A 17,861-nucleotide genomic window follows, 5' to 3' on the forward strand; every position below is an offset into this window, starting at 1 on the left:
TTGGAGCAAAGATGGCCCGGGCGCTGGGGATGGCTCCTTGGCCTCTGCCCCAGGTGCTGGAGTGGCTCTGGTCGCAAAAGAGCGATGCCCCGGAGGGGCAGAGCATTGCCCCTGGTGGGCGTGCCGGGTGGATCCCGGTCGGGCGCATGCGGGAGTCTGTCTGACTGTCTCTCCCCATTTCCAGCTTCAGAAAAATACAAAAAAAAAAAAAAATAATAATAATAATTAAATAGTGATCTTTGTGCTTTAGTTCTCAATAGAAAAACATTTATCTGTGGTATTGCTCAAAAAAATAATTATTTGTGTGTGGGGGGTGGGGTAGGTGGGGGGACTGTGTAGCCAAATGTGATGATTTAATAGAAATGTAGAAATGTTTTGATACTGAACATACATGTCAAGACAGCCTTGCACATAGTCACTGCTTCTACTTTAAAATTAAAAATGTTTTGGTAGTTTTTATATTAAGATGTACTATGTACACGAGTACAATTCTGGAGATCCAAATTCCCTGCCAAAATTAAAAATATCAAAAGACCACATCTGACTCATTGTTATGCTGTAGTCACAGTGATACTGAATAGAAACTTATTAGCATTTCACTGAATTTCTTCAAGATCATTGCTGCAAATAATAAAAATACAGGCACATTTTAAAACAACATATTTCAGTCTTAAAATGGTCAGATTAGCATAATTATAGCCTTAAGTTGCCAACAGTGGCACGTTTCTCATTTTCATGAGAAGGCAAGGTTCTCCCAGGTCACAAGCTAATAGGCTCTTTAGTCTAAATATATATATAACAGTAAAATCGGCAGCAAATTTCTGAAGCATTAGATCTGCACCCTGAAGATATCTGGTGAATAATATGCACTGCATTGGAGAATATTTTTTCATTTTGTTTTGCAGTTACACAGCTGCTAAAAAAAGAATACATTTTTAAATTTGCTTAATTTTAAAGCAAGCAAAATGGCATCCACACTTTGTAGATATGCATCTAGCAAGTTCCCTCTGTCCCCATGGTAATGGGTCAACCATCTACCGAATGTTCTATATAGTAAGGTGACCAACTTTTTTACAATGAAAAGGAGGACAAAAATAAATGGAAGAAAACAATATCATAAATAAAAGAAACATTTTATGCATTGCAACAATAATACACTATAATATGATAAATGCATAATAAAAACATTTGTACTATTTTATATTGTAATTATGCTTACATGCCTATTAATTTTTAATAATAACTGTAAGAAAAAAGTACTCATTTAGATACAAATATGTCACATCACACACAGTGGATCAACTCTGCATTGATCGAATATGGAAATTTACAGATTAGTCTTCCAATATCAAAAAGGAGGACATGTAGGAGGGCACTTTCGAGGGAGGATGGAACTTATAAAAGAAGGACTGTCCTCCCTAAAGGAGGACGATTGGTCACCTTATCTATAGTCACCTCCCTCCTTAGAAGTGGCACCAGACCGCCTTCTCGAGCGGCTCTCAGAACCTGACTGTGACACCTCCCACTTGGCAGTGTGTTTCAGAGAAAACACGTATGGGAGTTCAAACCCTGCAGACCAGGTCCCTGAAGTTTCTGAACTACCTCGTCACTGACATTGTTACCATATCTCATTGCTCTTCCTCCTATATCAAGGGCAAATGAAAAGCAACAAGTTCAAAAAGTTAAATCAGAACAGGGTAAAGAATGGCCTTTGATTTCACAGGAGAAGAAAATAATGAAGAGAAATCGAGGGCATGAGTCAATCAACCGAGTGAAACATATTTTCTATATTTCAGGAATATGGAGTGTGTTAGTGCTTCCTGAACTATGAGAAGGGTCCTCTGGCTTGAATGGCAAATTGGATATTCACATTTTATATCAGGAGAGGCCTTAAATCAATAAATCTGCACAGAAATGGTTGAGCAAACAGCTCCTCTTTTGTGCCAAATAACAAGATGCTGAAGTTCTTGAGAATTCTCAAACAAGAATTCAACTTGATGCTGATGTCAGAACGGTTCATTGTTTCGAATGCATGATCTTCAGTGATGTTTGACTCTGTCCTGTCCATGAACGCCCAACTTTGGTTTTGTCAGAAAGTCTTGATTTCTACATTTCACTCAATAACAAGATACTGCCACCCTTTCTGCCATCCCCTCATACCAAATGTGCTTGTGATGCTTTTAAGTCAATTTTAAATGGGCATTTTTTTACTTAGTTATGACAAAGTTCTTGGCACCAGTTATCTTTCCAATACTCATTAAAATGATATTATATAATTATTAAAATTTAAAATCCCATTTCTTTATGTGCCACTTAAAACCATTGGCTCCAAGTGAAAAAAAAAAAAGTCTTGAAAGTAGTTTAAATAGCAATATATTAAAGTTTCAAATAGAGTTACTGTAGGAGCTATTTGTCTTAGCAAAGAGGCTGACTTTCGAAAATAACACTCTAACACTACACAACACTTTTAAGCCAATATTGTTTTATTCAAAGTAGCTCATAATTTGAAGCAGCTGCTGTTTTTCAGTTGACATGATGGTTCATTCTCCTTCAATAAAACATTGAATAATATAAATTTGATTTGTTCAGAAATCCATTTATTTTTGGACCAGGCCCATGCATGTCTAATTAATGAGCTCTGGTCACACAGCAGTGTTGTGCTGCTATCTGGATGGTGAATGAGACCTGGCCATACTCAACGGCAACCCTGGATGGCTGAGAAGTCAAATGTATAGTGTTTGCCTGAATCCGTCAAGAAAACCAACCTTGAGGGGGTGAGAACAAGAACCGGGGAGCCTTGAACATGGACAAAAGGCTAGTATGAGGGGCCGGTGGGCCTGGGCTCCAGTCTTATTTGTGTCACTTCTTTATTCTATGGTCTTCACCAAGTCATACAAACCATGGTAGGCCTCCTGGGTTGCAACTGACAGGTGAAAGGTTTAGAAGAGATAATGCTTAAGACCTTCTTTCCACCCCTACAGTCCTGATTCCAAATAAGTCAGGCCAGTTTCCTGAGTGAGCACCAATGACACAGGCCAGGCACATCTCCTAGTCACAAATGCACAGCAGCCAGCACCGGGTCTTCAGGAGCAGACACTGTCACTCTTGCACATTACATGTAAGCAACACATCACTAACTCCACAGGGAAAAGCAAGGCTTACCACCAGGCAATATTTATCTTACAAACATTTTTTTCTCTTCAAAAAAAAAAGAAAATGTGTTTTTGCCCAAATTTACATTAAAGTAACACATGCTCACCTGAAATTTTAGAAAAAGTATAAAGTAAAGAACGGGGCCCTGGCTGGTTGGCTCAGTGGTAGAGCATTGACCGGGCGTGTAGATATCCTGGGTTTGATTCCCAGTCAGGGCACATAGGAGAAGCAGCCATCTGCTTCTCCATCCCTACACCCTATCGCCTCTCTCTCTCTCTCTCTCTCTCTCTCTCTCTCTTCCCCTCCTACAACCATGGCTCAATTAAAGTGAGTTGGCTTCGGGCATTGAGGATGGCTCCATAGTCTCTGTCTCGGGTGCTAAGAAGAGCTCGGTTGCTGAGCAATAGAGCAACGCCCCAAATGGGCAGAGCATCACCCCCTAGTGGGCTGGCTGGGTGGATCCTGGTCAGGGTGCATGCAGGAGTCTGTCTCTGCCTCCCCTCCTCTCACTGAATAAAAAGAAATGAGAACAGTTACTGGGAAGCCCTCTGCAGGGCAGGTCTGGGACCTGAGGTAGCTCATGCTGACACCACAGGAAACAAACTCCTACAGTGCAGGCCATCCTGATGAGGACTCACAGCGGAGATGGAAATAAAACCTCAGGAAGAAACAGCACGTGGGTGCAAGGGATACAACCTGAGAATACCAGGGCACACAATCCCCATCAACGTCAATTTCTGCTAACATCTGTATTTATAACAGCCAAGAAAAGGGGTGTGGCTTGGATATTAAAAAGCTGAGGGTATGGCATAAATCTTCACTGAACTTTCTTGCCAGGCACAGAGCTCTCAGGAGCTCACCCCAGTAGCTGCTGAAGGTGGGGGAGGTCCTGCTCCAGTCAGCTCTCCATTGTATTGGTTGTTTAGCCAGCCCTGGGTTTTCTGCAGAAATGGGATTGGGAGCAAGTTGCTTTGATCTTGAAGCCCAAGACACCAGAAGAGTTTCATGGCTGAGGGGATGTCTCAGTCTTCAGGAGGAGGTGAGGAAAGCAACGAGATGTTTTCAAGATGGCTTGGCTAGCTGTCCTGACTCCAGAACCATTCACCTTCAGTGCTCTTTAATGCTCATTCTGTCTGCCTCCTTTTAAAAGCCTAGGACAGCAGGCAGGCACGGGTGGGCAGTCTCCAGACAAAGACACCTTCTCACATCCAAACTAAGCTCCCGAATAAGCCCCCTGCCTTGTTCCAAGAAAAATGTTTGAGTGACCTGGCACATGAAGCCACGAAGAAAGCAATAAAGAGTCATATACTTTACCCACAGTGCTTTGCTGCCCCCCTCTACCTGGTCCTCACTATTTCATTGCACTCTGAGTAAGCTGGAACTGGGTTCCAAATAATAACTACAGGTCTGATACTAGGTTTTGGATGCTACAGCTCTAAAAAAATAAAATAAAATCTAAAATTGTACAAAATAATTTGGCTTGAAGACAATTAAGTGTTACTTATTTATGTATGATTATTACTTTCAAAATTAGTTATCTGTATCTAACCCCAGACTGGAAGCTCTCAGCTCCTGGTAAGGCTGTGCAGTGGAGGGTTTTAAAACAAGAACTGTAGAGACATTCAGCCTGGGTTTGACTCACAACTTTGCTACTTACTAATGTGTGACCTTGTTATTAATCTCTCACAGCCTTGGTTTTCTAATCTTAAAATGGGTAGGATAGTACCTCCACCATAGGGTTACTATGATGACTAAAGGAAATAATATGTCTTATTTAGACCACATTGGAAAACAACTTCTTGTGCATGTTAACTCATCTATAAATTGGGATAAAAATATCCACAGGGTATGGATGAGCAGACCCATGCACACATGTACCTCTAAAAGGAAACAGATTGATTTAATAGAACAGTGTTCTTATCAAACCCTTGTAAAAGAAATAAATGCAAAATACTGTGACTGAACTAGTGCAAGAGAGAGAGAAAATAGTTATTCTCAAGTGAATATAATTGCTGCCAAAGACTTTTTCAGGCAGTCATTAAACCTGATAGAAAAGAAATATATCAGTTATGTAAAACTGTAGAAGTTTTGAATGTTATTCATAAAGCTTAAATTGATATATCTTTTTAAAATGTCTAAATCAAGACAAAGGAGCTATTTTTATTTTAAAATTTAAAGTGTTTTTCACAAGGAAAAAACCAAAAATTTTCCCCTAGAATGTTAAAGGACACATACTAATCTCTACCCCCCTCCCATTTGCACCATAGCTTCAAATTCCCACGTTTGTCAAAGACACTCAATGCAAGGGGACGTTTTTGAGAAAACACTGACAGTTGTCATAAAACACATACATCAATGAGATCAGTACTAGCAAGCAGTGCGATGATTTAAATCCTTTTCTAAATTAAAAGGTCAAACAGAAACTAGATGACAAGATTTATAGGCTGAAGACAGCCCAATGTAATTTAGAATGGATTTTAAGGAAAGACTAATGCCAATAACAGTGAAGTGTTCTTTTAAGCAGTTAAAATAAAAACTTAAAATTTTAATTCCTCATTGAATCAACTTGAGCACAGAAGACCTGACTCAATTCAAGCAAATGTACCACAGCCATGACAAAAAAAATTTTCAAAAATTGTCTTTTGTTATAAAGGCACAGTTCTTACCTTACATCATCTGTGGACCTTTTTCTTCTAGAAGAAACTTTCTAGACTTGCAGAAATCTTGAAACCACACATCACTTGAATGCTTCCAGCTCTGCCTGTCTTTATGGTGACTGAATGCAAGGCTTGAGGGTGGTTTTTTTTTTTTTTGGTTGTTTGTTTTTTTTTTTTTACAGAAGGAAGTTTTTAGTCAAAATATGTGGTTTAAAGGAGCAGTATCCACCCTTGTTAAAACTATTTCACGGACATTCAGAGGTTTTGTTTCTACTCTATGAAAGTTAAATCTGAGTAGGAAGGCATTATTTTCCTGCCCTGGAAATCAGCATAAGTAAAACCAATGCTGAGCTAACGAGAAATGTTTCTGCCATGTGTTCCGTCTAGCAGAAACTGCAAGCCATATCAAGGAAACACGTGATGTTTATAAATACAATATGGCTCATGTTGTCATAACCTCTCAATGACAAAAAGGAAAAATAAATGCGAGGAAAAGCAAGCAGCCACACAGCAGAAAAGATGAGATTTCTATCACTTGTAAGCTGCCTATCAGATGTGCATATATTACCCTTTCTTGCTCCTTAAAAATAAAACAAAGCATTAACTGGAAGCAGCGAGGCAGGCGCAGCTACCCTGTCCCGTATCGTGTGACCTTGTTATCAATCTCTCACAGCCTTGGTTTTCTATCGTCAGCACATCAAAATGTGTTTGCTTAGCTACTTCATCCCAATAAGGGTAATTCCTTCTCATTCCAACAGAAACATCTTTTGCCGGTCAGACAGACGTGATATCAAAGGGACATAATTATATCCATCACACATAAGTGAGTTCCATACTGTTAATTCAAGCAAGTAACAGAATGAATGCAAGGATTTCACATATCCTGGATCTGATGTGAAAATCATGGGAAATAATCATTCTTGATTATTGACTTTCTGATCTATTAGATGGTAAAATTTGTGAGGGCAGTTACCATAACTTGGTCTCTATTACAGTTGACTCTTGAACAACGTGGGTATTAGGGGCTCCAACCCTCTGCACAGTCAAAAATCCATGTTTAACCTTTGGCTCCTCCCAAACTTAACTCCTAATAGCCTACTGTTGACTGGAAGCCTACTGATGATATAAATAGTCGATTAACACGTATTATGTATTATATGTTATATGTATCACACTATATAGTCTTACAATAATGCTAGAGAAAAAAAATCTTACTAAGAAAGTTATAAAATTGACATTCATTTATTTCTTCTTTTACTTCCCTTGTCTTTGAGCTCAAATTCATAACATACTCTTTGAGACCAAGGTCCATAAGTTTAGTACCTATATTTTCTTCTACGTATTTTATTGGTTCAGGTCATATATTTACGTTTTTGAGCCATTTTGAATAATTTTTGTTCATGGGGACAAACAGCAGTCTAGTTTCATTCTGTTGCATGTGGTTTTGTAATTTTTTCAACAGCATTTACTGAAAAGGCTTTCTTTTTCTTTGTTGTGTGTTTCTGGTTCCTTTGTACAATGGAGTATTACACAGTCACAAGAAAGGGTAAAATACTGACATTTGCGACAACATGGATGGACCTTGAGAGTATCATGCTAAGAGAAATAAGTCAGACGAAAAATGTCAAGAACCATGTGATTTCACTCACATGTGGGATATGAAACTAAAAGCAACAAATAAACAAACAAGACAAACAAAAACTCACAGACACAGACAACTGTATGGTTGTTACCAAAGGAAAAAGGAGGTGGGGGAAGGTAGCAAAAGTTAAAGGGGGTCAAATATATGGTGATGGAGAGAGATTTGACTTTGAGTGTTGAACACACAATGCAATAGACAGATAATGTATTATAGATTTTTATACTTGAAAACTATGTAACTTTATTAATGTCATCCCAATACATTTAATTTAACAAATTTTTTAAAAGAAAGCCATCAAGAAGAGGAAATACATTTATAATAATGCACTGTAGCCCTGGCCGGTTGGCTCAGCGGTAGAGCGTCGGCCTAGCGTGCGGAGGACCCGGGTTCGATTCCTGGCCAGGGCACATAGGAGAAGCGCCCATTTGCTTCTCCACCCCTCCGCCGCACCTTCCTCTCTGTCTCTCTCTTCCCCTCCCGCAGCCGAGGCTCCATTGGAGCAAAGATGGCCCGGGCGCTGGGGATGGCTCTGTGGCCTCTGCCTCAGGCGCTAGAGTGGCTCTGGTCGCAATATGGCGACGCCCAGGATGGACAGAGCATCGCCCCCTGGTGGGCAGAGCGTCGCCCCATGGTGGGCGTGCTGGGTGGATCCCGGTCGGGCGCATGCGGGAGTCTGTCTGACTGTCTCTCCCTGTTTCCAGCTTTAGAAAAATGGAAAAAAAAAAAAAAAAAAAAAATAATGCACTGTAAAAAGAAAAATTCTGCGTCTAAGTGGACCCATACAGTTCAAAGCTGTTTTGTTCAAAGCTCAACTATGTATCAGAATCTTTTTTTTTTTTGACAGAGAGAGAGTCAGTGAGAGGGACAGATAGGGATGGACAGACAGGAAGGGAAAGAGATGAGAAGCATCAATTCTTTGTTGTGACATCTTAGTTGTTTGATGATTGCTTGTTTATTGATTGCTTTCTCACATGTGCCCTGACCAGGGGGCTACAGCAGAGCAAGTAGCCTTTTGCTCAAGCCAGCGACCCTAGGCTCAAGCCAGCAACCTTGGGCTTCAAGCCAGAGAGCTCTGGGCTCAAGCCAGCAATGCTGCACTCAAGCTAGTGAGCCTGCGCTCAAGCCGGATGAGCCCACGCTCAAGCTGGCGACCTCAAGGTTTTGAAACCAGGTTCTCCATATCCCAGTCTGATGCTCTATCTACTGTACCACTGTCTGGTCAGGTTGTATCTTCAGAATCTTGCAGAGAAGCCTACACCAGATAAGTGGCTTAATGTATGGTGTTTGGGTGAGTGAATCAGTGAAACTTCACAATAAAGGAATCAGATGAACTATTCTGGTTTAACCATTCTTACTTTATAAGTTTGGAGGTATTTAAAACATTGAGTTCCAAGTTCAATCTAAAAGCAAAATCTGTCCTACTGAGTTATAAATACAGTGAAACAAGATCTTTCTTATTTGATTTGCTAGCTGGAGATTTGTTTACTTTCTACAATAGGGGAACTTAACTCCCCCCCCCCAAATGCAGATATGTGTGCATTTCTGACAATCACTTAATTTCATCTGACAAATCTATTATTCTCATTTTAAACTTTAGGGCTATTCACTGCTATAAAATTATGTTGATAGAAAATGTTGTTAGGTTAGATAGGCATTCTTATTTCTCATTTTGGCCAGGAACCACTTTTGGGATAAACTAGGGAATATGCTGTAAACCTCAGACATTTCCATTTATATATCATGGCACTGCTCTTAGTAGAGAAGGCATTAACTGAACACTTGTTTTAGAAAAAGTGCTGAACTGAGCCCCCTTTTCATCCAGACATTTAGTGAGAATTTTCTCAAAGCAGGACATTGTCCAAGGGAAATACAGGGACTTTTTCCTAAGAAGTTCAGTGTTTAGAAAATAACTTAAGGTGTGTACATGAACAATTACAATGCAGACAAGAACAGGTGAGAGGGAGGTAGACAGGTGAAGTTCTGCAGCAGTCAGAAGGAACAGTGGTGAGTGAGGCTTGAAGAAAAGAGCAGTGAGGGGACACGACATGACGAGTCAGGTCTTCAAAAGTGGCTGGCACACCAACCATGTGACGATGATGACAGCGGTGTAGAGAAGGATAGAAGTGACCGCTGGAGTGATTCAGAAGGCCAGTGCTGGAATTGACCTGCCTGGCTCTGAGTCCAGCTCCACTTCTGACAAGCTGTGTGGATTTGAGCAAGTCCCTAACCTCTCTGATCCTTAGCTGCCACATCTGAAACAGGAGGAGAGTCAGAATTGTTCTCACACTGGGTTGTTTTGAAAATCAAATTAGCAAAACGCTCATTTTTCAAAATGCATGGCACAGTACCTGGTCTCGAGTAAGTATATCATGAGTATTAGTTATTAATGTCACTGCTGTTATGTGAGTGAAGGAAATACTGTGGGGGCTGGGTCAGGAAGGACCTTGAATGAACAAAAGAAGATTAGGAGTGTTCCTGAAACTTCAACTTCTGTGGAATTCTCTTCTCTTTTATTTCTATAGGATTATTCCATTCACCTCTGCCCTCCCCAAGTCTCAAACTCTTTCCAACCAGAACATTGCCCTGTGGACAAAAAAAAGCTCCATGACATTACAAACTAGGCACATATTTCTTCTTTACCTTTTTAAAATTTTCTTTCTTTCTTTTTTTCTTTATTTCTCTCTTTTTCTCTTCCCTCCCTCCCTTTCTTACTTCTTTCTTTCTTTTTTTGGTGGGGTATCTTTCTAACCTTGTCAGAAGAGAATAGAATGAGGTCCTGGCCAGGCAGCTCAGTTGGTGAGAACATCATCCCAATATGCCAAGGTTGTAGGTTTGATCCCTAGTCAGGGCACACACAAGAATCAAACAATGAATGCATAATTAAGTGGGAACAACAAATCCATGTTTCTCTCCTTTCTCTCTACCTTCCTCTGTTTCTCTAAAATCAATAAATAAAACTTTAAAAGGAAGGAAATAGAATAAAACAAAGACAAATACAAAAAGATGCCATAATATAATTAAGAAGTGAAACAAACATTTTAGAAGGATATTTTAGGTGTTCTAAAATCATATTAGGAGCATCATTTCAAACATGCAAAACTTATATGGAAATAGCAAGAAAGTGAGACTGTGGGCTGAATCTAGAGTCAGCAAGAACTGAGTCCAAACCTGCATCTGACGCTACCAGTGTTGGGGCCTAGGTGATGCACCATTGCCTCAGGTGTATCATCTGTAACATCGAGCCAGAAAACTTACTTTGCAGAGTTGTTGAGTAATTTAAATAATATGTAAAATACTTAACATATTACCTACTGTGTAGACACAAAGTCTATTATCTTAAGTCCAGAAAAACAATGGTATAGAATGAATATTACTTATATCCTGACTGCTTCCACACAAATTTGAGTTCATATAAATAATTACAATTTTGCCAAAAAGAAGTCACAGTGGAATGTCTGACAAAAAGAACATGAGAGAAGGAAAGTAAAAAGCAAGACCAGGAGCAAAGCCAACACACAAAATACATACTGCAGAATGCCTGTATGCTTGCTGTGGGTGGATCACAAACTTAATTCTAAGCTTTAGAGTAGCAACACAAAGAGGGAAAATGATCACTTACAAGATTTGGAGTATCCATATGATAAAAAATAAACCAGGAGAAGGACAACTATTTCTGGTGATGAGAACAGGGAGATACTTTTATAGTTGGGTCTCGTTAAAGACAGAAAATGAATTCCAAAACATTTGTAGCACTAACATTATAGTACTCAATGCATTGTGCTTAACAAGAATTTGCATTCACACTGTGGAAGACACCACACTGGCTTTTGGAGGGACACAAAGATGAATATGAGAATGTTTGTGCCTTCAGAGAATTTACAATCTTAGAGGTGAGATGAACATGCATTTATTATTTGATTATAACACCAAGAGAATGTGCAAAATGCCTCCTACCCCCCATGTCCCCAGAAAAGAGGTAAAGCTTCTTGGAGTAGGCAGTCTTTTATTTGGCCTCTAAAAGCACATGTTTACTTTGTTACATTTTATTATGGAAATTTTCAATCCTAAAAAAGTAGAGAATGGGCTCAATTCCTGTTCAGAGTACACAGGAGAAGTGACCATCTATTTCTCCACCCCTCCCCCTTCTTTCTCTCTGTCTCTTTTCCTCTCTCTCTTCCTCTCCCACAGCCATGGCTCAAATGTTGAGCAAGATGGCCCTGGGTGCTGAGGATGGCCCATGCCCTTGCTTCAGGTACTGAAACAGCTTGGTTGCCAAGCAACAGAGCAGTGGCTCTAGATGGGCACATTGCCTTGTAGGGGGCTTAACCAGAGTACAAATCTCAGCTCTGTCATGCTCTAGCAGTTTGGCTTGGGCAAGTTTCTTAACAAACCTAAGCAACTGTTTCCTGAGTTATAAATATGAGGGCTTATACCAATACCTGCCTCAAAAGTTGTCTTGAAGATTAAACAAAATTACCCAGAAAAGTAGTTATTAAATGCTCAAAAAGTTAGCTATTGTCAGAGTAGCAGTGCAGGCATGGCAGAAGGGGTATCCATAAGAGGCCCTGTGCCATAGAATGGTTCCAGTGAGTGGTGGGATGCACTGAGAAACAGGAGTCAGGCCACTGACGACTCACTGCGAATTCAAATTTTTAAATCAATGTTCTCCACCCTTCCAAACACACATACACACACCATGCAAACACACCATCACTGACAAAGATAAAAAAAATAAACAGGAGGGAAAATGGCTTGGAAGAAAAAACGATTAGAATTTTTTCTTCAACAGGAGACACTGGAAGCACTGGAAGATGACCCATGAAGAGACAACAACCTGGAAGTTGAACATTTGGTCTTGAACTCTTAAGAAATGGCAGAGCTGGGGATAGAGTTTCAAGGATCATCCACACTAATGTAATAGTTAACTCAATTGTAAGATAAAATCACAAGTGAAAAGGTGCAGATACCCCCCCCCCCAAAAAAAAGCAAATAAAAAGACACATATACAAAATGGAGATGTCCACCTGAATACACTGAGGACCATAAAGCCCAAGGGGAAGATGAAGAGTTACTGAATGAAAGATACTGAGGTGGGCCTGGCCAATGGCGGCACAGTGAATAGAGCATTGACCTGGATGCTGAGGTCCCAGGTTTGAAACCTCGAGGTCATCAGCTTGAGTGCAGGCTCATCTAGCTTGAGCATGGGGTCACTGGCTTGAGCACAGGATCGCCAGCTTGGGCATGGGATCATCCATTTGACCCCATGGTTGCTGGCTTGAGCAAGGAATCTCTGGCTCAGCTGGAGCTCCCCAGTCAAGACAGATATGAAAAGCAATCAACAAACAACTAAAGTGTTACAACTATGAGTTAATGCTTCCCATCTCTCTTCCTTTCTTTCCCTATCTCTCTCTCTCTCTCTCTCTCTCTCTCTCAAATAAAAAAAAAGCTGCTGAGGTGTGTCTGGATGTAGGCAGGAATTTCAAAATGGCAGTGTGAGGGAAACCAAAGTTTCTAAGGAGACCGTCCATCAATGTCAAATGCAGTGTCAGATAGAAGAGGTCTGGGAGACAGTGGCTGAATTGGGTGTTAGTAAGTAATGTAGGTGCAGGGCCAGTTCTGGGGATTATGTTCTAAATGAAAATCTGGAAACTACATACAAGTAAAAATTAAAGACATACAAAAAGGAGAGAAGTGAATGATGGGAGCAGAGAATGTTGGAAAGTAATGTCAAACTGCATGAGCAGGTGGAAAAGCCCTCAAACTGTGGAAAAGCCACGGGGTTTGGTGGACAGGAAGTCACTGGCAGTATCCTTCAAGAGCCATGCAATGGAATGGTACCTCTTTTATTTATTTATTTTTGTGTGTGTATGACAGAGACAGATATGGACAGACAGACAGGAAGGGAGAGAGATGAGAATCATCAGTTCTTCATTGTGGCTCCTTAGTTGTTCATTGATTGCTTTCTCATATGTGCCTTGACCAGGGGCTACAGAAGACCGAGTGATCCCTTGCTCAAGGCAGCTTGAACCTTGGGTTCAAGTTGGTGAGGTGTGCTCAAACTAGATGAGCCCACACTCAAGCCTGTGACCTTGGGGTTTCAAACCTGGGTCCTCTGTGTCCCAGTCTGATGCTCTATCCATTGTGCCATTGCCTGGTCAGGTAGAATGGCTCCTCTTTGAGTTGTACATTTGTGAATTACAAACCCATGAGTACATATACAATTTTTTTTTGCAAAAGGGTCTGTAGCACATGGTCACTACCATGGAAACTGAATTATCAAAGTTGTTATCTAACCTAACAAAACAAAAGCCACATGACAGAAAAAATCAGAAGACAGATGTGCACAGTTTCAGCAGAGAACCACAAGTCTCATTAAATAGCCTGGCCTCAAAAATGCTCAGTTAGATGCAAAATGAACAGCTAGACACGTTCTCCTCATGAAGCATATATTCCGTGTGTGCTCACAACCTTGGAGCTAATCCTTAGTCCCACGTGCTTCTTGAGCAACACAGCTACCATCCTTGCACTGCTCTGGGGAGTTGGCTGAATCAGAGCCAGAGTCTCTCATCTTTTCTCTCCCAGGCAAGACATTCAATTCATTGTGTAAGGCAGTGGTTCTCAAAGTGTGCACCAGGGTGCACTGGTGCGCCCTAGAAGATTTCCAGGTGCGCCCTATGGTATTCCAGAGAAATATGCGCCTGATGGGGACCAAAAAACCAACAGGGTTTTTGGAGTTTAGATTTGGGGGACAGAGGTGTGGAGAATTAGCTGTAATCTGACAGACCGCCCAACCCCCACCTCATTTGCCTGATTAGGTTGCAAAAGGCTGTTAAGCTGTGGTGCTGGATTGTTTACACTACCCCCCACGCTCCCCGGAAAGACTGGATGCAAGTTTCTTCTATCCTTTGTTTGGTGTAAAGTTAAGATGGTATGTATGGTGGGGGTTTTCTGCACTCAACACAATTAAGAGTAAAAAGAGAGAAATTATTCAATGTATTGATGAGGACATGAGAGTTTGTCTTTCAAATATATGCCCAAACATTGAAGAAATCGCTAAGACACATCAAGCTCATGTTTCTCATAAACACAAGAATGAAAAAACTTAACACATTTGCACCGGGACCTGCCGAATTTACTAAATCTTACTAGGAATGTATCTATATATATATGAAAAGATAAACTTTTTTTGTCATTTTTTTATGTTTTAATCCCTTTTTTATGAATTCTAAAAAGCATAACTCAAGAAATGTAACATAAAAATGTTTTTTAATGTCAGAATAAATTTAATTTTGTCGTATTTATTTCATTTAATTACCATAAAAGCACGCTTGGACTTTATATTTTTTCTTTAATATTTGACTTAATTATTATAACATATTTCTCAGAAATTTGTATATAGTGCACTACAATTATTTGTAGGATCTTAAATGTGCCCCAACTTAAAAATGTTTGAGAACCACTGGTGTAAGGAAAGGGTCAGAGGCCGCTGCAAAGTTTTGGCATTGCTGTTGCTCCCTCTCTGTGTGGTCTACCAGTGTTGTGCACGCCATGTGTGTGCACTGGTTAGGGGGGCGGCCCCTGCAGGCCAGCGGACGAAGGTGGATGGCATTGTGTGCGGGGCGCGTGGTGGACACAGTGTGCAGCTACACAGCCCCCCATGGCCATGCGCACACTGCACACACAGGGAGGACGGAGCGCCTTGCCACCCACCGTACAGCTCAGTTTAGTCTACAAGCATTCGTCCTGCTCTGCTCTCTCCTTCTGTTCTTCACCACAAACAGTGGGGCTATGCAGCTGCGCTGCAGACAGGGCTCAGCAGAGCCTGCTTTCTTTTGATGGAAAGGTAGCAACGTTCATCCGGAAAAAGAGAGCATTCCAACCTCTGGACCCAAAAGGTGAGGCTGAACAAGTGCTGTTTTCTGATTTCTGGAATCTGTGATGAGGCCAACTTACAAACTGCAGGCACAATCACACCTGGTTAGTTTTTTAAACTGTGTCCTATTTCCCATTTCTAAGTCATCTTCACTGAAACCTCAAAGTTTTCCAGCAGGTTGGATGGTGAATGTTCATCCTCTCCTCATCTGCAGACAGGAGTAGATTTTTTCATATAAAATAACTGCTGCCTAAAGTAGGCTGTGGGCAACCCAGAAAGTGATAGCAAGGGTCTCCTCAAAAAGTAGAAACAGAACCACTTCACTGAAACGCGCAGCAAGAGTTGAGTTCTAACAGGCTTTGTCCATATGGTTAATATTTGATCCTGCCGGTCCTCACTGCCGGCCCCTTATGTATGTACCACATCTGCTCAAGAGTTAAAACAGGTGTCCTCCCCAGCCATGAACAAGATTTTCAGAGGCGATTCTGGGAGCCCTGTGTGGGCTTTATGGAATAGAAACAGAACCCTGAGCACCATGAAACGCCGGTTCAAAGGCTAGATATAGCAAACACAAAGATTTCCAAGGGAGCAAAGATTCTTAAGAACATCACCAAGAAAGAGAATAATGAAGTAATAAAACACAAAGCACTCTGTAATCTTCGGTCCATGCTTCCTGATTAGCATGGCTTGAACTGTCTTCACCAGGTGCTGGTTTACATTTAGAGGGTAAGTGGCAAAAAATATACCTCAAAATCCTAGACTGTCTGAAGTCGCCACATAGCCTTCACTTCAAATCACACATCATTTCTGACATAAAAAAAAAAGCAGCAGTTGTGTACGTGAGAGACCTTTTCTTCCAGAAGTGTGGTCTCTGCTCCCACAATGACACCACTCACACTACAGGCCAGAATTACACAGAAACCCTTCCAGTACTTTCCATTGGACTCCTGGCTTCTTGGTCCTAAACTTATATATCCTTTGTGGTAGACAGAACAATGATGTCTATATCCTAAACCCTGGAACCTGTGACTATGTGGGAAAGGGGCATTAAGGTCGCTAATCAGCTAACTTTAAAACAGGAAGACGATTCTGGAGACTGAGGTAGGCCCCGTGCAATCACACATGTCCTGAGCAGTGGGGAGGGAGAGTTTGAGATGGGTTGATGGCAGCAGGGCCGGAGAGATGCAGTCTACCTGGGTCTGATGGTGGAGGAAGAAGGCTGTGAGCTGATGAACAGGGGTGACCCTGAAACGCTGAGGGAAAAAATAGGAAATGCTCTCCTCAGCTTCCAGAACGGAAAGCCAACGTCCTGTGGATGACCCCTTGATTTTAGTCCACTCATGTTGGATGTCTGACCTACAGGACTGTGAAATAGTAAATCTGTGTCATTTTAAGCCACTGAATGTGTGACAATTCTCACGGTAGCAACAGAAAACAAACACATGCTGTCAGGAAGCAGAGATGCTTCCCTCCGGCACTCCACTCCAACTTAAGGACAGACAGGGCCTCGGCTTCTTTGGCAATAAAACCAATTCATTTACTTTTTTTCTAGGTAAACTCTAGCATCTAGCCGAGTGCTAATCCTCAGAAAGATGATATAAAATAGCACCTTCTAAATTTGAGTGTGGGGGTGAGGAGGAAGGAGGAGGTACAATTGGAGAAGCTGATCTTTCCTTTTTTCTCCCATTTTTCCTACAGAAGGACGTAGCACTATTGTTAGACACACAATCCCTTTCTAGCAGCCCTGCATTAATGTGGTTTTAAAATCTGCCTTTTCAGTTTCTCTGCTCTTTTCTTCTCTAAAGCATCTCTGTCTACTTTAGACATTTGGATAATCTGAGATGATCTAAATTGAGAGAATTTTATTTTCTAAATCATGCAGATTTTTGTACTATGCCCTCAACATGATTCAGATAAGATTTGATAATATTTAATACAGTGCAACAATAACACAGAACTGAATTATAAGGTAAATAATTTAATAAGTGTTAGGACTTGGAATAGCTAATGTAATAACATTAACAGATTTTACATACAATTATTTATGGTTTTTCCATTGTTGTTTGTATATCAGTTATGTTTTAATTGCAGAAAAAATAAGAAGAGATCCTCTGAGTCAGTTAAAGTATTATGGACCAAGAAATCTTTTATGTAAAGATGATTAGGTTCCCCTTGGAGTGAGAACTAACTCCATGCTGGAGAAGAATGGGAGTGTGTGATGCCCTATTCCAATCTCTTTGCCCCAAATGACCAGTATATCTTTCTCTACCAGGAAACAGATGCGTCATCAGATGAGATGAATGGTGAGAATACTCAAAACCTGGTGGTGGGGCATGATTACACATCAGGAACATATACCAGAAGAGGAGATGGTTTGAACCAGCAAATAAAATTAAAAATAGAAAAGGAACACTTACCCTCATGTCTCCGTTCACAGTTTTGGGCATGTGATTGAATGCATGTGCGGGATCCTTGTTGTACACTTTGAGAAGCGATCTGTCCTGAATGTTCCTGGAATCAAAAACATCAATAACTA

At 40.8% G+C, this 17,861-nt stretch overlaps 1 protein-coding gene across 21 annotated transcripts in view; it reads right to left on the bottom strand.

Annotated features, from left to right (window-relative positions):
• The window catches only part of KIAA1217 (KIAA1217 ortholog), a 561,660-nt gene that overhangs the window by 95,509 nt on the left and 448,290 nt on the right, over window positions 1–17,861 (bottom strand). For 20 of the 21 annotated variants that reach the window (XM_066383953.1, XM_066383955.1, XM_066383952.1 and 17 more), the window contains one exon: window positions 17,743–17,836. In XM_066383953.1, coding sequence (XP_066240050.1) covers window positions 17,743–17,836 — 94 coding nt within the window. Of the gene's footprint in view, window positions 1–5,819; window positions 6,141–17,742; window positions 17,837–17,861 lie in introns of those variants that run through there. The other variant, XM_066383951.1, reaches the window with a different exon arrangement.

Source organism: Saccopteryx leptura, chromosome 5 (genome assembly GCF_036850995.1).
Source record: "Saccopteryx leptura isolate mSacLep1 chromosome 5, mSacLep1_pri_phased_curated, whole genome shotgun sequence".
NCBI lineage: Eukaryota > Metazoa > Chordata > Mammalia > Chiroptera > Emballonuridae > Saccopteryx > Saccopteryx leptura.